The following is a 25962-nucleotide window of genomic DNA, read 5'->3' as shown; positions in this document are numbered from 1 at the left end:
TGAAACGCAGCATCAGTGCTTAGAAAAACACTTGATACCATGTATGATATCACAGCAACGTTTTCTTAAAGGCACTGGTATATTTCTGGTTTAGAGCTAAGGATTTTTTTTTACTTTGAAAGGGCAAAAGTAAACAGGAAGGGGACAATTCAATCTGCATTTAAAGAAATGTAACTTTAAAGTGTCATTTCCGTCTTTGGCAAAAGAAGTAGACAAGATAAAACTTGGTATAAGTGTTAAAGGAGCGTTGTGCAAGTTCCAGAGTTTTTGCACAAGTGTGCCCCCTCTGGTAACACGTTGAAATTACACCAGTGTTGTGAACGTGCGTAGGAGAAGACGAAAAGCATCTGCCGCTGGCGCTGCACAGATCTTTTGTTTAGAGGCATAATGTCTTCTGAAGTGAGAAAGCTACACATATGGAAGTCATCCCATGTTTTCTCGCTAATGCATCGATTACGGCAGAGATTTAACAAAGTAGCCTGGTGAACGAGAACGGCCAGAGAATTTGGCCCGAATCCCGTAAACTGACTAGTGGAGCCTATAGAGGCAACTGTGGTAAATAGAGGAAAACTCTTTTACACGTCGGGTGATTGTAAGGGTATGTATGGGAAAGAAAAAAAATTACCTTTAAACTTGTGCAATGCACCTTTAATATCCTTTTGATTCAGTCAGCTAAATATTAAATGATAATAACCTTAGAAGTGAGGGACAAATACAGGTTCACTCTAAAATAAATAGTTTCAAAACAAACATTCTGCGTACAAATCACATTTTGTTCAATGTTAACAAGGTTTGTCATGTTACTAACATTTCAAACTGGATATCAATACCCAGAAAAATATTAGGTGCTAAATACTATTTTTAATACCACAAGGATAAAAAAAAAAAACAAGGCATAAAAGATATTTCATCAACCTGAAAAACGGCCCTTTTTCAATCTGAACATGGAACACTCTTTCTCAACAGCATCACAAATGCTAGTTAATTAAGTGTGCAAATAAAGGCTAAATAAAAAACCCAAATCAACACATGCGTGGTAGCATGCTAGCCGCAGCTAATCACAATATTAATGCGCACCACCGGTCTCGCTAACATCAGTAACATTTATTGAATTAAATTAAACAATGACGGGAACTTTAATTTATCAACCTATCAGAATTCATCATGAAGACCAGAGATGTTAGGCCATGTTTGTTGTGCTTCTTGACTTCATTGCCACCATCCGGATACAATCAATATTGTATCCGGATACAGCTTTTGAGTATCGATACTTTTCAGCGTATCAATATTTTTGACAACGCCAGTGTTAACAGAGATCTGGTCCATGTAGATATAAAAAGCAGTGGAACTGTACAATTTCTGTCTTTCTGGTTTTAGTTGCATTATATTTTCTTTAGTGATGCACTACCGCAACATGTTAGGCTGCTGCTGCTTCCTACGTTTTTCTGCTCCAGTTGTCAGCGTCGGTCTGGCTCCACCAGAACCTGCTTTATTATTAGCCGCATTAGCCTGTAGTTTTACAACTAAAGGGAAAATTACTAGTTTGTTGCGCTAATTTGCTATTTAGTAGCCACCTGTCCTGCAGCGGATTAGCCTTTTCCTGCGTTAACTTGTCCTGCAGTAGAACCGAGCCTGTGAGGTGCAGAACTGCACACATGAGAAGCAGGTCTCAACCAACAGAACGCCGTCATTGGGCCGTCCGTGAAGCTAATATTTAAGCAGACAGCGTCAGCTTATGTTGCCCGGGAGGTTTACTGCCTCACTGTTGCAGATTCTGGAGCTTTACTGACGTTATAAATATTACAGATCAATTTTATATTTATTTCTGGTAATTAATTAGCCTTGAAACGGTGGATCCCCTGAGCCAGAAGTATCCTGGTGCAGCTTCTCTAAAACGTTTGGATGTGAAACTCGCTATAATCCATCCAGGGCGTGCAAATAACTGTTTAAAGTACATTTTTGCCACTGATCAAAGGAAAGGTTTTGGATTTGTTAAATGATTTAGAAAATGGACATTTATTGAACCCTTTTAGACATTACACTTTATTTTCCTCAGTTGTTTTATTGACTTATTCAGAAATCATTCTGCAGCAACAGCGGCTGTAAAGTCCCAATTCGCAGATTTGCGTCTCGACGCAGATGTTCCAGTAATGTTTTGCTATTTAAAAAGATCATTAAGACCATAGCTGTGATACGAAGATTTACTGCAAGTATTTCATTATTTCTAGTGACATTTGAAAGAAATGTCTGTAGTTTCTCCTCTGTTGGGATTCCTGGTAGAGTCTATAAATCTTTTTTCTTACAGGAAAACGTTGATGTCGTAGATTTATAGGTGCCTTTAAAAAAAAAAGCTCAGACATGTACAGCGTTTGCCCTCCAGCTCTAAAGTTTAATTGTCTTGCTGAGTCTGGGCTGGCAGAGCGTTACTGATTTAAAGGCGCCCTGACACCAGCTCGGTGGAGCGGTGTGTGTTTATGGCCCAGGCTGGTGAACGTAGGCCCGGCCTGCTCTCTACTTCAGGCTCGTTTGTCTGACTGTGAAAGAACACGGCGAGTTACAGGGACATCATTGATATCCTGTGTGCACGTTCACTGGGCTGTGGGACCCAACAGAACCGTGCTAGAACACCGCAGTGTGGACATTTCTACATCCTAAGGTGCATCGAGATGTGCAGAACCAGGATTTTACCGCCGCTCTGGCATGCTTATGAGACGTTTAACTTGAATAAAACCAGTCGGGTTGAACAGCTTTAATTTTCACTCTATGACTTTCCAGATTTATTTCAGAAAATCTTTCTAAACAGACAAATTAGTCTTTTTTGAAGGCAAAGAAAAGGTGGAGAAACCTTCTTTCAGCCAGCTAGCTGCCAGTGTGCCAACAGGTGGGGGAGGGGCAGCACTATGTTGCTCTAAAACTGTAGAACTGACATCTCTTTAAATTGTAGGATTAGTACAGCGGTAAAATTTGAAGCTGCACTTTTTAAGAAACTTTGTAAACCCCGCTATGAATAGCCTGACGATGCTGGGTTTTAAACCCAAAATACAGATGTGTTAGAACTACTCCATATGATTCATCATCATCATTAGATCATCCATGTTAACGTCAGGTTTTGATACGTAATAGGGATACATTAATATGGAAATTTGGGCCGATAACGATATCCGATATTAATATTGCCATTATCTCCAATAACTGATATTTGATATGTGTTTATATAAATATACACATTTACGTTTCTGGGATGATCAAATTTTACACAGTTGTTTACCAACTGAAAACTACGCTAACTGAATTTTTGAATATGGAATATGGTCTAGACTCACACGTAGTATTTCGTATGTCGTCTTTCGACACTGTGAAAAACGAACACACTGCTGACATTGCATCTCTGCTTCATTTAAAAACCCCACAATCCTGTCTGCGATGCATCACTGTCACTCATGGCCAACAAAACTAAAAACCGCATGAACTCTCCTGAAAAAGGCCAACTGGATGGAAATAAACATCTGTTGTTAATACTGGCCCTGTTTTACTTATCAGGCCGATACAGATGTTAAAAAAATTACTAACATCGATACCGATGTTAATGCCGATATATCATGCATCCCTAATACGTAATATTTTATCTTTAAACATCCAGTCGTCTGCTAAAAGCAAAGCTCTCTGTTTACCGGTCCGTCTATATTCTGACTCAGCCATTGTCATGAGATCTGGATCGTGACCAGAAAGGACGATGCCTTCTGTTGGCTGGTCTGAAAGGAGTCTGTTAGGGTGGTTTGGGCATCCGATCAGGATGGGTGGCCTGGGAACCCAAGGTTGGGATCTCTGGAATGAGCTGGAGGGATGTCTGGGTTTCCCTTCTGAACCTCTTTGTTACCCGACCAACACGATGGAGGGATGGATGGACATCCCTCCATCGTGGGTTTTAACGTCGCGTTCGCATTGTTGCTGTAACACCAGAAAATGACTTGATGACCTGGTAAAGAAAAGACCAGCAGTTCCTTCTGGACCGCTGGTCACAAATTCTGAATTAGCCGAGGAAGGAAGCTGTCATTAATCCTCGATGAAGAAGACGGCGTCAACGTCTCGTTTTAATCTTCAGCTCCCTGAGACCACAGCGCCCTCCCTGGGGACTGAGCGGTACTTCTGCTGTGTGTTGTTTTCCTCGAACTGCAAACTGGAAGCAAAGCATTTAATAATAATTTACAATGTTGATTGTTTAAATATAATGTCATGAAGACATCCTTCTCCTCTTTGTTTGGTGTAGAACTTCAGATCAGAGGTATAATTGGACCGTAGCACGACTACAGCACTTCTTTTAATTTAGAAATGGTTTTATTAGGCTGAATGATGTCAGTCAGTGGTCCAGACCTGCTGCTCTTCTGTGGGGAGTTGCATATATTCTCTCCTGCTGCTCCACCTTCGTCCAAAGACGTGGCGCCCTGAGGTTTGAGTGGGACTGTGCCTGGTTTGTGTCCCTGTGTTGACCTCGTTGCAGACTGGCCGTCTGCTCGAATAGACGCCGCACCGACGCGACCCAAAGCAGATATGGCTGGAATACAAAACGGATGGAGGGATGGGAGATTAAAGGTGGATGTCTGACAGTTTTGCTTTTGTGTTTGGAAAACCAGTCAGATCTAGAGAAGTAATTGTTGAGCGTATAAAAGTGGACAAATTGACAAAACTATGTTTGTCCGGTCCGTTTCTTAGTGTTCAACGATAAACTCTGGACTTTACCGAGGGAAGGAAGACCTTTAGATGTTCTGGGTTGATTTGTGACCTCCTGGACGCGTCCTCCGTGTGCTCTTAGAGTAATCTTGGATGTCCTGGGAAGGTTCTCTATTGTTCCAGGCAGTAGTTTATTCACAGCAGTCATAGTTTTACATAACTCTAGGCTGGTTTGTATTAGGGCTGAACAATTAATCGCATTTTCAATATAATCACGATTTAAAAAAACGCAATTTCCAAATCGCAGAGTCTGCAATTTTTGGCTATGTAACAATTAGTGAATTAGACGCGTCCTTTAGGTGTTGGTAAAATGTTTAAAGTGGGTTTGCCTCCACATGGAAGGGAAGACAGTTGCAGCAGGGAGATAATCTAATTTTATTACTTGTTTTAGAGTTTATATAATCATACATAGCATTAAGTTCTGGTCAATCAGTTTAATACATAGACTTGCTTGTTGGTTGCACTTTATGTTCAACAAGTATTGATGTCCAGATCAACTAAAAGCTGTTCTCTTGAACAATATTCTGATTAATAGAAACATTAAAAGTTCTTGTTTTAAATAGTCCTTGTTTACAAACATCTTTATTTAGACGCCATTTTTGTTGCTTGTGGTTAATGCAGAGAAAAGTCAAAATTGTAATTTTGGTTGAAATATATTGTAGGCAGAACGCAATCATTTCTGCTCTGAGTTTAGATGCTGCGGGTCTATTAGCAACTAATCTGCACAGCGAGGAAACAAAATGATTTGTTGTTTGTATATGTTTAAAAAGACATGATAAATCAAACTGGAAAGAAAATCGTATTAAATCGCAATTTTAAGAAAAAAAATCGCAATTAGATTATTTTCCAAAATCGTTCAGCCCTAGTTTGAATAGCTGTTTTCTTTATTTAAATTAGTTTGCATGTGGCATTAAACGTTAAATCCTCCTCCTTCTCCCTCCTTCCTCCACCTGTGGTCATTCTCCTGCCGTTCTTCATCAGTGTCTCTGATGGCCTCTTGTAAAAAGGCGTCTTGTTACAGTGTGTGTGCTTTCAGCGCTCAACGGCAGCGGCAGAACTGATCTCATTTGGGTTTCCAGTCAGGCTGAATCAGAAACCAATATGCTCTATGTTAACATCTGACCAATATTCGCAATATTTCAAACCACAGTCATCGCTGCGGTACAACTTCTGCAGTCAGTCAGACTTACTGAGGACTGTCCACTGTGGCTCTACGCTTCTCCAGGAGGACTGAAGGCTACTAGTCAAAGACTCGATGCAAACTGCTGGATAGGAAACTTTTTAACCAATCTGTCTGTCTGGAGGATTCAGATAATTAGACTTTGTGAAGGGCCTTGAGACGACACGTTGTTAATTGGCTCATATAAATAACCTCGGTTGAGTTGAAATGACTAGTTGGATGTTATATCTGTTTAAGAGTCCCTTCCATAATAAATTTCTCCCTTCTAGTCAACATAAAAAAGAAAGTACACTCCCTTTTAATTTTAGGGGTGTACATACTTGGGGCTATGGACTTTTCCATTCTTATCCAAATGGTATTAAATTACCCAGAAGCCTTTGGGACTGTCAGACTCCAGCCTAGCAGTGCTGGGGTGAACGGGAGCAGCAAACAAAGCTGCATTCATCCTCTCAGCCGGTGAATCTGCACCACTGTGCCAGGAGGAGGACGAGGAGGAGGAGGAGGAGGAGGAGGAGGAGGAGGAGGAGACAGGAAGTTTGAACAGAGCCGGGGGGGGGGGGGGGGGGGGGGCTTTGCTATTTACAGCAGAAACCACCTGATTCTCCATTTGCTCCTGGTTGTAGTAGCAGAATTATTCTAACTTTATTTCTGAACGCATTGGGTCATGAGTTCAGCTTATTCTAACCTGGAGACCTTCAGATCCCGTCCTTCCATTCATCCCTCTATTTTTATGGCGTCCATGAGTCTAACCAGTGTAGAAAAGTTTTTATTCAAAGTTTAAACATGAACTAAAAGCAACTCTTTCATTACAGTCTGGAGAAGTATGGAATATTGACCAAGAATGATCTGTTAGAATCCTGATTTTGGGAGCTTTTTAATTACCTAAACTTATTTTCTGTCTCCACTTTTGCAGAAGAGCTTTGCTGTTATTTTATTTTATTTAACGGTCATTGAACCATAAGAGCTCCATGAATCCTGATCATTACCTTCTCCTCTGCAGATGTAAATTGTGTCTTCCTGGTGAGGATGTGCTGCCGGCTCTCCGCCCAGCCTCATATATTCCTGGAAGTGTCGTCCTGAGTGGGAGGATGTATTTTGTTCCAGCTTTGCTTCCTTTTCCCACAAAGCTTCCTAAATGTAGGTCAACTTCCTGCCCTTCGCTCAAAGGGTGCCGTATGTTTTCCAAAGGAACTGTTTGGAAGTGGACTGGAGTAAGCAACTTATTCACTGGAACTATTTACTCATGCCTCCTTATTTGACAATTTCTTTCTTGTTTGGTCCTTTTAGAGCAAATAAAACTGTTATTTTCCTTCACGTACGTAAAGAGCAATGACTTTAAGCAGAACTAGTTAAAGAGCCAGTCGCCTCTCCAAGCTACAAAGCAAAACTGTACAGACATTTACTTTATCTATTTAATTTTACCTCCTTAAAATTATGTTAAAAATAATCTGGTTTCCCGTTGAATCATTCCACTTGTCCAGCTCTACTTTGGTTGACAACGCTCTCCTGTCTTTCTGCTTTTTCTGATGACTTTGTATCTTGAAGTGGTTCTAGAGAACTTTGTAGCACTTTAATTGAAACAATCACCTTCTTATAACAGCATATTAGGGCTGCTGAAATCTTTCAGATTCCCTTCAATACGTCAGTTACTGAAGTCCGGGTTGAAATTAGTAATTGAGTTTACCAAAGCTACTTCCCTCGTTTATAATGACTGTAGTGTAAAGCTTTATAAACATTCACAGCACAATTTATGGCCAAGGCCCTGGGCTATTTCTGAAATCATTTAAAATAGATGTGTGTTGAAGATCAACACACATCCATCTGTTGTCTAATCGGGGGGGAGATGGGGTTGAATGGACGAGTCTCCACCCCAAGACAGAGATGGACAACAATAGCTACGTTTACAAAAGTAATCGGAATAGAAAAAGTGTCACGTAAACGAGCCAATCAGAATATGACGATCAGATTGAACTCAATTGGAATGAAACTGTATTCCGAATGAGAGGAATGGAGGGATTTGTCTCTAAACTCTTGGTGTTCAGAAGACATGAGGGACTCATTAATAAGTTGAGTGAGTTGACTGGGTCTGCGTTTGTAAAACAGGGAATATTAGTTTCTCTTGTAAAGTTTGGATTAAAACATTCAGCTTCGTATTATGACCGAACATCTCTACCGTGGTCTCTTCTGACCTGAAGACGTTTGTCCTGACGTTCTGTGGTTTGCTCAGACGTAACTTTGTCATGAGGATGTATTATTTTTAGAGACAAGAGCCTTTTTCTGGCCACCTTTCCAAAAGCAGCCATACTTCTCCAGTCTTTTTATTTTTCTAATTTCCAGCCATTATATTTAGCAGTTAACATGCTAACTGGAGCCCTTAGACTGACATGACAAGCTAAAGGCTTCACAGTGGTTTTCAGTTAGTGGGATTGTTTCTTATATTTAAGTTTTCAAACTCTTTCTGTGTCACTCTTACATTTTCACATTAGGGCTGGGACACATATTGAGATTTTAAAAATATCGAGGTTTTTTTTTTGTCAAAAAGTGATATGCAATGCGACTATATCGAGATGGTCTGTGCTATGTTAGAATTATACTTCTATTTATTCCAGTAGGTTATTTTTCAGCCGTTTCTCATATTCATCTACATCTTTTTGCTAAAAAATATGAGCCTGTGAGATATTTAGCATAAAGCTTTGATTTAGAGATGTCTTTTTATAATTACTTAATGAAAAGAAAAACGTATCGAGATAAATATTGTGTATCGTCATTCAGTCTAAAAATATCGAGATATTATTTCTGGTCCATATCGCCCAGCCCTAGTTCACATATGCCCTGCTGTCCTTTATATGGGCATGATTCGCTTTATATGGGCACGACATCTGCTATTTTCTCGTTAAAACGCTGGTCCAGACCCCATATGTAAATGTAAATGTAAATAAAACGCTTTTTTTTATCCCGTTTTCTCAGCATTAGGTTCTGTTTGTCTGGACCTCTGGATGTCATCTGTCTCATTTGACTTGATTATTTCCTTCTACTAAGTTTTGGGCCACAAAGGAAAATGTAAACGGTTTAAAAGTTTTAGTTTTGATACATCTTACTATAGACCGGATATTAAAACTATTTAAAAACATCGATGACACACCCATTTAAGTGGTGAACATCTTAATCCTCTTGTAACTACCGTCCACCATCATGACCTAACACTCATTATGCAATCAGCCACTCTGACCCTGCAGCTAATCTCTTAAACTACTTTCGGTTTCCTTTGTCAGGTATTTAAGTTTCTAAGGCTGGCGTTGGTACTTCCTGCCTAAAGGAATAATCAATTAAAAAGGAACAGGTAGTTTTTCACAGCTTTGCATGGACCTTATGTGGAGCAGCATGCAGTCATGAGCTCCACAAAACCTTGCTAACAGCAAACAATGCTAGAGGCCGGCCGATATATCGGTCAGTGGATATTTTTGGCCAATATTTGCGGGTTTTTTTTCCTGTATCGGTATCGGCTGATACTTATTTATTAGCATATTCAGCAGCCATGCCTTGATATTGATATCACATGATATATACATATACATTGCTGCTCCCTCCCTGGCAGAGAGCGGCTGGTAATATTGTAAGACTGGGTGCCAACAACAACAACAACAACAAGGGTACATTTTCAACTTTTAATATAGTTTTAACTGTCTAATTTTGCTGATTTGGCCTTTCATAGTCTCTCTTTCTCATTGTGAGGGTAGAAACAGAGGCGTGTCTGTTTCTGTGTCTAAGAACTGACGTCTGATCTCCAGCTGCCTCTGCCGTGCCTGTGTTTGGTCCCATGGAGAATTATCCTTATAAAAATGATTACCAATATATACACGTACAGCATCTAAATTTACATAAAATAATGTCCATACACTGCAGCGGTGATTTTTCTCTTCCTTCCCTCCATTGAACTAAAGAAGCTCTTTTCTCGCTGTTCATTAAGTGCGAGCGAAGCGCTGCCATAAGATTTATGTTTTTTCTATGTACCTTTCAAACTGCGATTGTTAATATTAGCTGGTTTAAACCCACATTTTGATACTTGTCATTTTTATCATGTAAATATCGGCCTCAAGAATTGGCCCAAAAAAATAAATAATCTGCAGCACATATCTGCATCGGTTAGACTGATGTCACTGATGTATTGGACTTGAAATAATATCGGTCGATCTCTAACAATATACGGCAGAGGTTAATGTGGTTAATCTGAAATATTAATAAATGATGATGATATGTTCAGCTGTGGATAACTTTTGTTTATTTTGTAGTTTTATTTTTTTATACAGCTCTTAAAATGGTTTTAAATTGTGCTGTTATGCACCTTTTTAGTTTTTTTTCTCTTTTTATCCTGTTATTTCCCTGTTATAAATTTTTATATTTTATCTAGTTTGTCTCAGCATCATTTTGTTTGTATTTTAGCGGGCTTTATGGGCTAAAATATGGACTAAAAAATTAAATAGAATAAAAGTGCTACATAAATAAACTTTGATTAATATGAGAAATTAAGTCAATCACTGTTCAGTTTGGGTTTCTGCCCTGGCTTTTAAGTCTCTGGAGGAGAGCTGTGGTGTTTTCCCCGGCAGCAGAGATGATGATGGTGGTGATGGTGATGATGATGATGATGATGATGATGATGATGATGATGATGATGGTGGTGAGGGAGATGTCTGTGTGTCAGCATGGGTGTAACGTTCAGGCTGTGAAATGTGAATGAGATCATCGTCCTGTTTGAGCTTCAGCTGCTTGGTGTGTCTGTTTCCTCGTCATGTGATGCTGACTCACTGAGCCCGCATTAAACGCTGAAACATTTTGGGTTTGTGTTGCTGCTCCAGAGCTACCAGCCTGCAGCTTTAAGCTGCATCTCTTCTCCACGTAGCTGAAGTTAATGTCTGGATCCCTGCTTCAGCATTTAGTTCAGACAGTTTCCAGGTGTGCTGCAGAAGGGATGCATCTATAACCTGCAGGCTGGGACATCTCAGGACTTTTCTACCTACTCCAGTTTAGATTAGCTTAGAGATCTTTAGCAGGTCCTCTGTGGAGAAGCCTATGTGTGCATTATCTTCTGCATTTCTGATTTAAGGAACATGATCTGAACCTTTAATTGTTTCCTGAAATAATCTGAAGCTGTAGAGATGCACTGATCAGTGTTTTAAATCCCGTTTTCTCATATAAAATCCTCGGTATTAGTGTTGCTCGTATTAAACAAAAGATTTTGACAAACATTGAACATAAAATAAAAAGAAAAGGGCCGTTGGTTCCTTCTATTTTTTTATTATCCCAAAACAAAATGAAGGAATTAAAAAACATGAAAGTCCTCATTTATGCATTAAAGCACACATACCAAAATCTTCATCAGATTTGTACTAAAGTCACAATAAGAAATTTTGCCAAAGATGGAGTTTGTTGATTTATTTACAGGGTGACAGTCTGGGAGTTTTGCAGTTTTTGCATTAAACTAACTTATTTTCATAATTGCAATCTGCTTCATTTTTTGGTCAATGGAAAGGTGATTACTGTGATTGATTGATTGATTGATTGATTGATTGATTGATTGATTGATTGATCGATCGATCGGGCGGTATAGTAACCCTGATTAAACCCAGATACTTCCAAACAGATAAAGAGTCGTAGCCTCATTTCAGCCAGCTGACAGGCAGTGCGAGCTGCAGGGAAGTCGTCTCGCTACTAAATCTTCCACACCCAACTTTCTGAACTATAATAAAGCCAAAACTGAGAATAAATTCATAAAAACATAAAACCATTGAATTTTCCATCGATTATATCTAGAAGCTCCTGTGCTTCCTCTCATGTTGTCTCCTCCGTCTCCTCGTCTCTCCTCAGATGTCCCACTCTGACCACGGCGTAGACTTCTGCCTCCAGAACCGCGGCGGCCCGGCACAGCTGGACCCAGCCGAGTGAAAACACCTGCCAACCAGCTTCAGCCTCACGCTTCCTGCTCTGGGACCATGGACAGCCCGCCCAAAGTGTCTGGAGAGACCCTGATCGTGCATCACATTCCCCTGGTGCACTGCCAGGTCTCTGGGGGCCGGCAGGGCGGCTGCGGGGGCTCCCTGAAGAGGACCAACCCCTTCAGCCCGCCGGAGAGCCTGGGTCTGAGCCGCACCACCTCTCTGCCGGAGAGAGACGTCCTCCAGAGGGAGGCTCTGCTCTACAGCAGCCTGATCCAGACCTCCAGTGGCTCCTGGTCCTCCCACCGCGGCGGCGGCGGCAGAGGAAAGCCGGGGGGCGGCAGGGGGGGGAGCACGGCCAGCGACGACTCGTCCTTCACCTCCAGCAACTCGGAGGAGCAGCTGATCGCGGCTCACACCTTACCCAGAGTCAAACCGCGGAGCAGGAACCCTCTGCGCCGCAATCCCTTCCTGCTCAACACGGACGAGGACGAGGAAGACGAAGAGGAGAGCGACGACCTCCGCGGTTACCTGGAGGACTCCTCCTTCCACCTCCACAGTGAGACGGGCTCCACGCTGGGCGACGCCTCCTTTCACCTACACGAGCTGGGCTTCGCCGCCGAGCCCTTCCTGCTGCACGGCTCGGGGGGAGGAAGCAGCCGGGAGGCTCTGAGAGGAGCCGCCTCGGACCTCTGCGCCCGCCTGGAGGACCTGGACCTCCTGGAGCGGGAGCGCCGGCACGGGAGCAGCGGCTCCAACGTGTCCATGGACTGCGGCGAGCACGACTGGGCGGACGAGGAGGACGAGGATCAGCCAATGAGGTGCGGCCGGAGCAGCAAGGCGGGCTCCTGCTCCTCCAGCTCGTCCAATCAGCACTGCTCCTGCTGTGGCCTCTCCCAGAACTTCCCCGAAACCTTCCCGGAGTTCCAGCCGGCCTACGGCAGCGACTCGTCCTGCAACAGCTCCGAGGGCGTGCTCGTCAACTTCAGCGCCATTTACAACAAGATGAACAACAGCGTGCCGGAGAAGCTGCCGCGCTCCGGGCCCCCCAACTTCAACGGCTCCACCGACCACTCCCCCACCTCCTCCCCCTCTGACCTGCAGGGGAACCAGCAGGACACGTCCTCAGGTGCTTTCTACCTGGACCTGCACACCTCCCCGACCGAGCCTCCTCTGTCCAATCAGCAGCCGTCCTGTTTCTCCAGCACCTTCCCCCTCCTCAGAGAGCCGCACCTCTCCACCTCCTCCACCTGTTCCTGCTCCATGGAGCACCAGGGGCCCCTGGACCTCGACGCCAACTGCAACTCCTTCCACCCTCCCCACGAGGGCTCCTCCGGCGACCTGGCTTCCTGCCTGCAGAGTCAGGCGCGCCTGGTGGTCGCCACCCAGAACTACTACAAGCTGGTCACCTGCGACCTGTCCTCCCAGTCGTCCCCGAGTCCCGCAGGCTCCTCCATCAACAGCTGCTCCTCGGAGCACAGCAAGGGCAGCCCCACGCCGACGCAGCCCAGCGAGTACTTCCTATTCAGGCAGCGCGGCGAGGAGGACGGGCTGGAGGAGGAGGAGGAGGAGGATGAAGATGGAGAGTCGTCTCAAGTGAGTGGAGAGTCCTGCTTTATTAGTGGAACACTTATATCACAATATACTGCGTGCACGGGTTAGAGCAGGCGTGTCCGATGTGCCCGCCTCCCAAAATGCATTTCAACAAAGGTTTGGTCCACCTGCACAGGTGGCTGATGCAGATGGAAGGTTTTAGTTGTTAATTAGGGGGAAATTATTAAAGAAAAGTTAAAATCTTACTATTGAAAATGTTAAGTACAACTTAGACAAACTTTAATGTCATTTTGTTGCATGCAGCTTACGCCAATGTCATGAGATTGCAATTGATATAAGATAACATTACAATATAAAGTGCAGCAGTGATAAGAATGTAAAAGAGGAGAAAAACTGTTTTTAAAAAAAGAGTACAGAAGAATGTTAAACCAAGTTTATAGTGCAAAGATAATGGTGCAAAAAATGCATTAATTTGAAAAGTTCAACACAAAGTATTCATCTTTTAATAAACACACTTTTAATTTCACAGTAACATCTATCCAATTCAATTTAATAACTCAAATGCGAGTGTTTTCAAAGAACAACTGACCCAAAAACTGTTTGCTAGACCAAAAAAGAGATTATTATTGTTAAAGAGTAAAATTAAATTATTCTAAACAATTTGCCAACTGGTTGACCATGTTTTAATACAACAAATGAGCTAAACTCTTTTTTTTTTTTTTTTTTGGATCTACATTACTTTACACATTCATTTCCTACAAAAAATCTGACTAATTTATTTATTTAAAATGATCATATTTTAGTAGAGCTGGTAAAAAAAAGTAACTTTTTTTTTGGTTTAAAAAAATTGTGTTAAATTTTTTGGCCCTCGAGTTCCTTTGACTTGACAATTTTGGCCTATGTGCCAAAAAGTTTGGACACCTTTGGGTTAGAGGTTTCCATTCTCTCATTAAGGGCGTGAATAAGAAAGATTGTGCAAAATTGAACTGCAAAGAATTTAATTTTTATTTATTTTAGATGTTTTCTTATCCACACAAGGTCAGACACATGCCTGTAGGCAACCAGTGTCAAACCAAAATTACTCTTAGTTAATCAGGGAATGCACTTTTTTCATAATAACCTAAACCTTTCCGGGTCTAGCCCATGTTTTACTGTGTGTTTGCTCTCTGTACAGGTTCTATTAATATTAATATTGCTTTACCCTCTACCATCCTGCAGCAGTTTGACTGGCACGTTTCTCTTTCTCTCCTGGTTCAGCGAGACGACGATGATGACGATGATGAAAAGAAGAAGGCGATGAAGGCCGATCAGCAGGACGCTGATGGTTCTGAAGCGGCCCCCGCCGTCATTGAAGGCCAGGTGTACGTCAACGTTTCTCCTCCCACGGCTCAGCGGAGCGTCATCGGCGCCGGGGCCCCCGCGGGAAGCCGGCCCCGCTCCCGCAGCTACGACCGCAACCTGGACAGGTGTGCGTCTCCGCGGCTGGGCTCCCTGGAGCGCATGCTGAGCTGCCCCGTGCGGCTGAGCGAGAGCGCCGCTCCGGCTGCGACTCCGCCTCCTCCTCCCCCGCCGCGCGTCACCTCCTTCGCCGAGATCGCCAGGAGCAAGCGCAGGCAGGGAGGCGCAGGGGGCTCGCCGTCAGCGAAGGCCCCTGCAGACCCCTTCTCCTCCACTTACTCCACCCACTCCCACTCCTCTGTGGATTTCTCTCCCATCCTGGAGCAGCGCGTGGAGTCCGTCAGCCCAGCGGCTTCACCTGTGCGTTTCACCAGGTGTTACAGTCAAGGCAGCATTGAGCAACACCTGGAAGGCGTGAAGCAGAGACAGGCCAGGGCAGAAGGTATGTCCCTCTCACTCTGCAGCAGCTGTTACTGCCATTAAAATGAAGTCAAGCCTCACTGATTCACAGCACAGCTCAGTATTCGGCTCTTCTAGTTCTGTGCAAAGGTTTGGCTCGTTTGCAAACAACATGCACGGTTCCTCGCCAGCCCGTTTCAGCGTAATGGACCGTTACAAAAAAAATTACGTAACGGCCCAATTTCAGCATCAGCGTAAAGGTCAGTACGACACAGATGTTTGAGAGCAACATAGAAAAGTCAGTAAAGCTCTTGAACGCACATCAGCGCAGGGATAAACATTAGCTAGTGCTAGCTAGGGCTGGACGATAAAAAGGTATATCTATAAAATAGAAATCATATTGATCGCTATCGATAATTATCAACAAATTCAAAACATTTTATGCTGTTACTTAGGAACCCATTTTTAGTTACAGAACACACACAAACACTGAATTCAAACTCAACCCTTTATTCAACCAACTTTTTTAAAAAGAAAAAAGAACGCGTGCTCTCTGAACTCTTTGAAGGGGGCAGAGTTTGGTTCCTGGGTCTGCATTGTGATTGGTTGGGAGGATGTAATGACTAATAATAACCTACATGGCTGGAATGCAAAAGGAAGGAAAACTGTTTTTTTTTTTTATCATCGATATACGTTTATCAATCGATATGTATTGTTTTTAAATTATCGTTCAGCCTTAGAGCTGAACGATAATTCGATAAGAAAACGATAAAAATCCCAGTGAGGAACCTGACATGCCATATTTTTCAGACGCATTCGGACTACCAGATTAAATGTCAGTTTTTAGATAAATAAATGCGTGTAGTCCGGTACAATTTATATGTTTTTTTCCCTCTTTATGACGCATTCTTTTGACTGCTGCGACTTATAGTCTGAAAAATAAGCACTAGGATTGTTGATATAAGCGATACTAAAATAATGACAATTGTTCAAAGATGCTCATTTGCATCTAAATCGTAAGAAGGAAACTGTCTTAACAAGTTTATAAGAATATCAGGAAGCCCTCGGAAGAAATAAATAAGACCAGAGTGGATCTGGAAGATGTTTTTTTCACGCGATACTTAACATGTTTGTGTAAAACAGACTAGTAGTATTGGCCCAATTAAAATAATTTGAAATTTCTTCAGTTCTTTAAAATCTCCAGTAGCTATCAGCAGCAGGTGGACAGTATCTTAAAGTCATTTCTTTAAGAAACAGGGCTGAGCTGCATCATCCTTCAGTTGATCATCTACTTTGTGCCAAATGTTTCCCCACAGATTCAGCTAAACTGGATCAAATTGTATCTTTGTGCCGAAACTTTCCCACTTCACCTCATTGATCAACAACAGTGATTTATCCTGGGATTAGGAGACGTTTTATTCCTGAATACATCATAGTTATAAAGCTTAATGTAGGGGAAAAGTATGCCGTGCAAAAAACCTCATGAAATGGACTGGAAATTGGTAAAAAACGCAGCCAAAGCCCAAATAAAAATGAATATGCATTCAGAGCTATTGATCAAACACAAAACAAAAGATCACACAAAGATTGGGTGATTAAAAGTTTAACATCAAAAAATGAGGAAATAAAGTGTCGAAATTGTGTTGTCAGTCCTGCACATACAAAATTATTTATACAGTGATTTTTAATGGGAGGTGGACGCGTTTAACCTTGTTTGGATGTCTTTTCTGTGAGATGTTCTCCTGATGCCGCTGGGTATTCACACCCTTGGCTTTTTACCTGTTTTGCTACGTTCTAACCTGCAGTTTGAATGTTTTTTAACCTCATTTTGTGAGATGGATCTGCACAAAATAGCCTTAGGTCAATGAAGCATGTGCGTATGTATCCAGCCCCTTGCTTTGAAGCAATTTAAACATTCTGTTCTAGCCAATTACCTTCAAAAGTCCTATTTTTCTTTCGTCCAGTTTTTTTTTTAATAAAACTTTATTGAACTATTCTAGAAACAATTACATTCACCATTATTTCTGCAAACTGTGCGCTACTGTGTGACGTCTCCTTCTGTTATCTGCTCATGCGGGTCGCCTTTGAACCGTTCAGCCAGAAGTATGACTACGGCCGCATTTAATAGAAGTATGAACGGCCACCTAAAAAAAATCAGTTTTCAGCACAAAAAAAAAGAGGAAATAAAATGTAGAAATCGTGTTGCCAGTCCTGCACATACAACATAATTTATGCAGTGAATGATTTTAATGGGAGGTGAATGTCTCCTGCTGCCGCTGGGCGTGCAGACGTTCTGAGAGACTGGAACAGAGCTGGTTTTCTGATCTTCAGTGAGAATCGGAGGAAGAATTGGGCCAGACGTGTTCTGAATAACAATCAGAGGATGGTGGTAAAAGGGGAGAATTGATGCAGAGAACCCCCCCACCACCCCCACCGCGCTCTGCATATCCACATTGAGGCCTGCACTGTGCTCGGCTGGATTTGCATACCTGTGTTCGTGTTATTGTGTTTGACGGCCAAGCAGTTAGGACTCTGGAAGTTCAAAGCTGCCTGGCAAGTAAATGTAAATCTGTGGAGGAATCAAATGAATAATAACAGAGCAGAAACTATTCTCCATCTGCACGCATGTCCAACTTCTGAGAATGAAACCGGTTTGGAAAAGAAAAAAAAAAAATTTTCTGAGCAACCAGAACATAAAAAGTAAAATGGACCTGAAATCTACTTCATCCTGTTAGCCCAGTTTGGGATTTAAAGTCTGATCTTTGATAGCTACAGTGCCTTGCAAAAGTATTCACACCCTTGGCTTTTTACCTGTTTTGCTACGTTCTAACCTGCAGTTTGAATGTTTTTTAATCTCATTTTGTGAGATGGATCTGCACAAAATAGCCATAGGTTGGTGAAGCATGTGCGTATGTATACAGCCCCTTACTTTGAAGTAATTTAAAATTTCCGTTCCAGCCAATTACCTTTAAAAGTCCTATAATTAGCGAAATGAAGTCCACCTATGTGAAATCTTAGGCTACGTTCACACAGCAGCGAAATGCAACCCATTCTTTAGCACCAGCCATTTAAGTGTGTGAGGGGTGGAAGAGCTCTGAGAACTCTCTCATTTCTGACGTTCCTAAGAATCATAACGCTCACAGGATTCAGGCAGTTAGCTGGATATCAGGATCACTGCAGCAGCAAATAGTTTTTACCTTTGTTTGACTTTAGCCGGCCTGTATGGAGAGAAGCAATGTTTGTAATCAAGAGATTTTTGCAAAAGCTGAACTAGAGTCAAGACAGGATTAATGATTTTCTCATTGTTAAAATCAAAAGGAAAAATAGAAAAAAGCTAAAGTTTTTTTTTTCTTCTACGTTTTTTTTTTAACAAAATAATTCTAGAAACAATCACATTCACCATTATTTCAGCAAACAGTGCGCTGCTGTGTGACGTCTCTTTCTGTTATCTGCTCATTTGGGTCGCTTTGTGGTCTTGAACCGTTCAGACAGAAGTATGATGGCGGCCGCATTTAATAGTAGTACGAACAGCCACCCCCAAAAAAATTAGATTTCTGCAAAAAGTCCTGCAGTGTGAACGTAGGCTGGGACTGAACGATAATTCAATAACAATATATAACAATATATATCGATCGATAGACATATATCGATGAGGAAAAAAGGGTCAATAAAAAGTTCAATTGAATTGAACAGTTTTCCTTCCTTTTTCATTTTAGTCAAGTAGGTTAATATTACAGTCATTACATCGTCCCAACCAATCACAACGCAGACACAGGAACCAAGCTCCGCCCCCTTCAGAGTTCAGAGAGCATGCATTCCTTTTTTTCTTTTTTAAAAACTTGTAGTTTTGGTAAAAAGTTGGCTGAATAAAGGGTTGAGTTTGAATTCATTGTTTCTGTTCTGTATAAAAAAAAATAGGTTGCTTGCATTTATGTATTAAGCCCCCTTTGCTCTGATTTTCCTAAATAAAACTCAAAATGGACCAAAAATATAAGAAAAGTTTTAGTAAAATAACAGGATGCCATAAAATATCTATTTTCTTTGCCCACATAGTTTATAAGATTACACCAATCTATTTACAAATGTAAAATAATAATTATTATTATTATTAATCATGATTATTTCGGGTCTCAATGCATTTGTATCAATGAAACAAGCAAATATAATGAGCTGTCACTGCATCCCTTATATAAGTTTTCTCTAACCCAAACAGAACTGCACAGCACCCACCCTTTTAAGTAGAAAGAGATCTGGATAGTAACTTATGTAACATTTGTAAGTCTGAACCCCATTATTTGCTGGAAGCTCTTGTATTTTAGTTTGAATTTATAGTTTCATCTCTGCCCTTAGTTGTCGGTTATTTAGTCCTCTCTCCTCCATCCTAAAGGATCTGCTATGATCTAGAACCATAACGAGCAGCTGTGCCGCTCCTCGGATCATATATTATTCATCAGACTCTGGTTTCTCAGCAGCGCACAGTGCAGCTTTCTCTCTCTTTAAAAGCCCTGCTGGAAACGGCTCGCTCGCTAATGATGCTAGCAAGCAGCCAAACCTGTGGAAAGGCCAACGCTCGGCTGTCTGATGGAGACATGTGAAAGCGGAGAGCTGGAGAGGTGTTAAAATGGCGAAATAGACGGATGATGGAGCAGATCTCACAAACAGAAAGACAAGAAGCTCTCTGCCTTCACCGCTCAGTGGGAGACCCCCCCCCCCCCCTTTTAACCATTCCTTCAACCATTCCTTCATCGTTTGACAGCAGCTCGGCTGCGCCCCTTGTGGCCGTGAGGCATCACTGCACCCACATCAGGCGGTGGGCCGGCCTCCGGGTGACAAACAGCTTGCGCAACCCAGCTGACGTCACGCACCCCCCCCCCCCCCCCCCTCCCTGTCAGCGCAGAGGATCCATGTGAACCCAGTGAAGAGGTTCTGAGCCGCTGCAGAAAGCTTCCCCCCCCATGCAGGGCCTCAGGTTCAGTATGTCTGTGTGATTTCTGGGTAGAGACACGGCTGTGTGGCGTTGGGCCTGCAGAGCAGAGTCAGTGGTACGGCTGGCTGTGATAAGAGCCTTCAGCTTTATGACGGGCAGCTTCTGCTATCTTTCCATTTTACTCTTCATGCTTCTGCTGCTGCTTCTTATCTGAAAAGACCTCAGCCAGTCCATGAGAACGTGTCAGGTTGTTTGTTCACTGCCTTCAGCTGCTGACATACTAACTGGTTTGGTGTTTGGTGTCCCTGCTTCTACCTTCAGACACGCGTGTTTACACGTTAACCACTTACACACCTGTCAGTTGTTGTTTAGCTGTGGGTCAGCTCACACGCAGTGACACTATGTGGACGAGAAGAGTCAGGTTTGACCAATGCTTCTGAGAAACTCAATGTTGTTTTGGTTTTGGTTTCACAATCTGTGTTTTAAACAACCTGTCATCGGTATGGAATAGACTTAGTAGCAGCATTTCACCCCATTTGTTGCTTGTAGTCCATTTTTTGTGCATCTGGTCTGTTTTGCGTGTGCGTAGGTGTGTACGGTTGACACCAGGTATTCACCTAACCCTTTATAAAAACACTGTAAGGCCTAGCAAAGTTATTTTGAATAGCTAAACGGTAAAATAACAAGATAATTTTTCAGAGGATTGTTTTTACCTGCCTCAGATTCAGCGGTTCACATCTTAAGATCGCTGTTCCTTTAAACCAGGGCTTCTCAAATTGTTTTCCAAGGACCCCTTTAGATTCCTCATGCTCATAGTATTTTTTAAACAGCCTTTTTGTGCTCTTAAATACATTAGGAATTATGTATGTTTTTTTTTTAATATATATATATATATAAATACACCTCATAGAGATCTGGTGGAGATTAGATCCTCATTCTCGATGTAACTGTTGTCATACTTCCTCATTTTAGCTGATTTGGCTTTTAAATTACTTGATGAATAAATTACTTGAATTACTTGATGAAGTGGACGGAGTTAAATATTTGTCCGAATTCTTACTTAAGCTCAACCCATCCTCAGCAGAGCCTCCTCAGGCACGACAACATGCATTTTAATGGACCCCCAACCCGTGGTTCTCGGACCCCCAGAGGTCAGGGGACCCCGGTGTGAGGGCCGCTGCTGTAAACCATTTGAGAACGCCCGTATGATGATGTCATGGCTTTGAGTTAATTCACACCTGTGGATGAATTTCAAAGCAACACCTCGGCATCATGGGAAGTAAAAAAAAATCAGCCACGATACAGCAAGAGAACTCCACAAGTCCGTTATGCAATTACAAAGGTTCAGAGATTAATGTGTGTTGGTGTGAAATGTGCGGATTAACCCGAGAACAGTAAAAGACCGTGTGAAGATGCTGGCGGAGTAGTATCCGCGTCTAAATGAAACGAGTCTTGTAGCAAAGTGGCCTGAAAGGCCCTTCAGGGAGGAAGAAGCCATGATTACACTTTGAAGACACACTGTACTCTAAATAAGTAAAACTTTTAATGTTTCCGTAACGGTCCCTGGTAAATTTGTGACTGAGAACAACATCCCCACTGTGACGTACATTTCAGTTAATAATTCCCAAACTTGTTCTAGCTTCCAGTCGACCCAGGAGCAAGGCACACGCATCCATTGTCTAAAGCCACTTATCCTTGCAGGGTCTCTGCGGGGGCCGGTGCCGATCTGCAGCAGTCGTTAGGTTAGAGGCCGGGTACACAGGTCACCAGTCCATCCCAGGGCAGCACAACTCACACCTGCAGGCAATTTAGAAAAACCAATTAACCTAACAGTCATGGTTTTGGACTGTGGGAGGAGGCCGGACACTTCATAAAATAATGAAATTACCTTTTATTTCTGCACTCATAGGAAGCCAGAAGCAGCGAACTGCAGTGTCGTTAGCGGTTAGCGTTTAGCAAGTCACGATATTTTACAAATAGTTCACATCTGGTCCGCCTCTGTCACCGTTGGTTTTCTTCCCAGAATAATGCCAGACAAATGATTTAAATACAGGGCGGAGTCTATGACTACTTCCTGTGCTACTTCAGAATAAGAGTTTCAAACATGCATGCAACAGGGTGTTAAAATTAAAGCACAATAATAACAATAGTAATAATAATAAGAATAACAACATTTAATAATAATAATAATAATAACAACATTTAATAATAATAATAATGATAATAATAATAATAAGAGCAATAATAATAATAGTAATAATAATAATAGTAATACTGATAATTTCAATTTATAATAATAATAATACTAATGCTAATAATAATAATAATAATAATAATAATAATTATTATTATTATTATTATTATTATTATTATTATTATTATTATTATTATTATTATTATTTAAATAAATCATAATAATCATAATTTAAGATTAAACTTACTGATAGCATCTACATTGCTTGACCAGACATATTTCACTTTGACTGCGTATATTGTCGTGGTTTAATATCTTGAGCCATGACATCGCTAAGAGATTGCTGTACTTTACAAAATAGTGCTAATAATGGGACAAAGTTATTTCACAAGAGCAAAGAAGCAGGAAAAAAAGACAGAAAAGAGCCAAAATCTTTACATGCCCCTCTAAGAGACGCCCTTAACCCTCGCTGCAGTTCTTTAGTTTATAATGGTAACCGTCTTTAAATTGTTGTATTTTCCTTTTTCAAAATAAATCAATAAGTCGTGGGTTGTATTTCCTCCACTCTGATGCTAAACTAACCAGCTGCTGGTTCCTCTCTCTGTATTTCTGCCCCCCCCCCCCCCCCCCCCCCCCCTTCCCCCCAGGTGTTCTGTCCAGCTCCTCTGAAAGCCCGCCAGTGGTGGTCCGTTACAGTAAGGACCAGCGGCCCACCACCCTCCCCATCCAGCCCTTCACCTTCCACCACCAGTTCACCTCCAAACCCCCCCAGCCTAAGCCTCTGCTGCCGCTGCTCACAGGCTACGTCCCGGGCATGCAGGCTCGCTCCGGCTCCGGTTCTGGTTCCGGTTCCGGTTCTGGAGGCCCGGTCGGCGAGGAACGGGAGGACGCTGCTGAAAACGGGCGCGGCTGCCGGAGCTCTCGCAGCGCCGCAGCTCCGCCCCCTGAATCAATCCGGCCGTCGCCCCTGGGGAGCTACTCCCCCGTCCGTCTCCAGGGGGCGCCCAACTCCGGGTCCTGCTCCACCTGCACCCCCAGCCCCAGGCCGGCCCACAGCCCCTCCTGTCCGCTGTCGGCCGGCCTCGGCCCGTTGCACACGCCGCCCGCCGTCACACAGGGAAACGGGTCGGCGCCGGTACCGCCCACTCCGCCGCCTCCGTCCCTGGGGGTGAAGCGGGGGGGGGTGCCGCCCACGCTGCCGGCTGTGCAGGGACAGTGTCTCCACCACGGGGCCCTCCATAACCTGCCGGCTCTTCACGGGGACGCTCTGAGCCCGCTGGGCTGCCTGGACTCCAGCAAACATGCAGACAGAGGCGTCGGACCCGGAACCAGAACTCAGAATGGTAGGTTCTAAAGAACAAGTCTTTTTACTTCATCTTCAGATGTCGTTTATTTTAGTTAGAATTTAGACACCTTCGTTGCTTTTTTTGGTAATGTAAAAAATATTTAAAAATTTATTCCACGCTTTTCAAAAATAGAAATGCTTTGTGTTAGAACCACAGGTTTAAAGAGTTTGGGTCAGCGACTGAAGCACCCTGGTTCTTCTGGGTTTAAGGGTCTTCCAGCGCATCTCTCTGTCTTTTTTTTTTTTTTTTTTTCCTTTATTTAACCAGGTAAACCCCGTTGAGATCTGGATCTCATTTTCAAGGGGGACCTGGGCAGAAATCTGCAAAAACACTACAACCTGGTTACAAAAATAAAACCAATTAATACATATGCACAAATATAAAACAATAAAAACAATTTAAAAGCAGTGACACTGTTTCATACAAGCTTGTTGTCTATCTTTAAGAACCGCTCGAAATAAGTCCAATGAAATAGTTTCTGACATCTTGAGCTCAGACTGGAGCTGATTCCACGCTATAGGAGCCAAAACACTGAATGCTTTCTTTCCTTTATCAGTTCCAACACGAGGAACATGTAGAAGGATAAAGTCATTTGAGCGTAAAGCATGTTTGGGATCGTCGGCCCGCTGCTGACCCGGTTTGGGTCCAGTTGAAGTTGTTGGTTAGTTGATCTCTCATCTGACTGCAGAATACTGCAGCATGGAGGGGTGGGATGGGCCTAAGTCACCCCCCCCCCTCTACACTGCAAAAACGGAACTTAAAATAAGTAATATTTTCTTAAAATTAGTGTATCTGTCCATGATTTGAGCAGGTAAATAAGACTATTTGCCAATGGAATGAGATTTTTGCACTTAAAACAGGAGCAACTCATCTCCATCGTCTTATTTCAAGTGCAGGATGTCTAATTATCTCATTTTAGGGGTCAAAATACTCATTCCATTGGCAGATAATCTTATTTACCTGCTCAGATCAAGGACAAAAACACACATTTTAAGAACATTTTACTTATTTTAGGTCCGTTTTTGCAGTGTACCGCTGAGCTGCACCGCTAGAATGAGGCGTTTGGTTTTCTCCAAACATGCGGTTGTGCGTTATGACCAAAACGTCTAAATGTTGGTCTAGTATAGCTTTAAAATCATTAAACTTTCTCTCCATAACACATAAAATTCCAGTTTAATTTCCCTATATACGAACCCAAAAGCTTTTACATACGATTCATTTTATACCAGAGGGCCTTGACAAAGGCTTTGGGTTTGTTTCAGACCAAAATGTTGCATTTAAAAACAATAAAATGATTTTTAATTTGTCCACATTGGAGTGTGGAGCGTCTCAGTCAGATTGAAGACCGTACTTTGACTAGGCCACTGCAGCGTCCGTCCTGCTGGATGAGCCAGATGTTCTCCAGCTGCAGACGGGACGTTCTCCTTCAGGATTTACTGCTAGCTACAGCAGATCATCCAGATCACACTTTGTGTGTTTAATGATCTAAAACATTTAAATATGATATAAAAAGTAAAATAAATCTGTAAGGCAAGGCAAAGTGTAGCACATTTCAGTACAAAGACAACAAAAGTGTTTTACATGATTAAAATATAGGAAAATAAAAGCAAGTTGGAATAAAATGTAGAAACAAACACGGGGAAAATGGAAACCAAAAGCAAATTTTAAAAACTCTTGGTTGATCAAATTGAACTAATGATGTTTCAGTAGAAAAGTCAAAGGCAAACCTAAACAAACGTGTTTCTAAGGGAGAAAGTATGATTTCTTTAAATAATTTTCTGAGACTACCCAGGATTAGCTGAGAGGTTTCCTCTAATGATTTTATAATTTGGTCAGTTGCAGCGTTTAATAAACCAGCTTCAGTGAATTCTCTGCATGTAGAACATTGATGCTAATCAGGCTCTCCTGCACATTCTTACTTCTCTCCTTTCTTCTCTTCTCCTCCCTCCGCTCATGCATCCACTTGAACGTTCTCCTGTTCTTCTTTTAACGCCATGCATGCTTCACATCCTCCGCTTACCCCCCCCCCCCCCCCCCCCCTAACCTGACTCCATCATCACCCCCCCCTCCACCCACTCCCACAGCACACCACCTCTCCCCACAGGCTCTAAAATGGAGAGAGTACCGTCGGCGAAACCCCCTGGGCGTGGAGAGGGCCCCTGGGGGCCACTCTGCCGGTAGCCTGGAGCTCAGAAGGGCCGGGGGACCGTGCCCCGCCCGACGCAACGTCTTCGATTTCCCGACGGCTCACTCCGGCCCCTCGCTGGGATGGCCCCATGGTGCCCAGACTTCAGTTCTACAAAGCT

At 42.6% G+C, this 25962-nt stretch overlaps 1 protein-coding gene across 3 annotated transcripts in view; it reads left to right on the top strand.

Moving 5' to 3' along the window:
* The first annotated feature begins 6940 nt into the window (after nt 1-6940).
* Nucleotides 6941-25962, top strand: part of rusc2 (RUN and SH3 domain containing 2) — a 31791-nt gene continuing 12769 nt past the window's right edge. For 2 of the 3 annotated variants that reach the window (XM_036144350.1, XM_021317922.2), the window contains exons 1-5: nt 6941-7045; nt 11771-13434; nt 14650-15232; nt 22958-23653; nt 25741-25935. In XM_036144350.1, coding sequence (XP_036000243.1) covers nt 11896-13434; nt 14650-15232; nt 22958-23653; nt 25741-25935 — 3013 coding nt within the window. In that variant the 5' untranslated portion in view covers nt 6941-7045; nt 11771-11895. The remainder of the gene's footprint in view (nt 7046-11770; nt 13435-14649; nt 15233-22957; nt 23654-25740; nt 25936-25962) is intronic. The other variant, XM_036144351.1, reaches the window with a different exon arrangement.

Source organism: Fundulus heteroclitus, chromosome 12 (assembly GCF_011125445.2).
Source record: "Fundulus heteroclitus isolate FHET01 chromosome 12, MU-UCD_Fhet_4.1, whole genome shotgun sequence".
NCBI classification, from domain to species: Eukaryota; Metazoa; Chordata; class Actinopteri; order Cyprinodontiformes; family Fundulidae; genus Fundulus; species Fundulus heteroclitus.
This window is presented reverse-complemented; position numbering and strand designations above follow the sequence as displayed.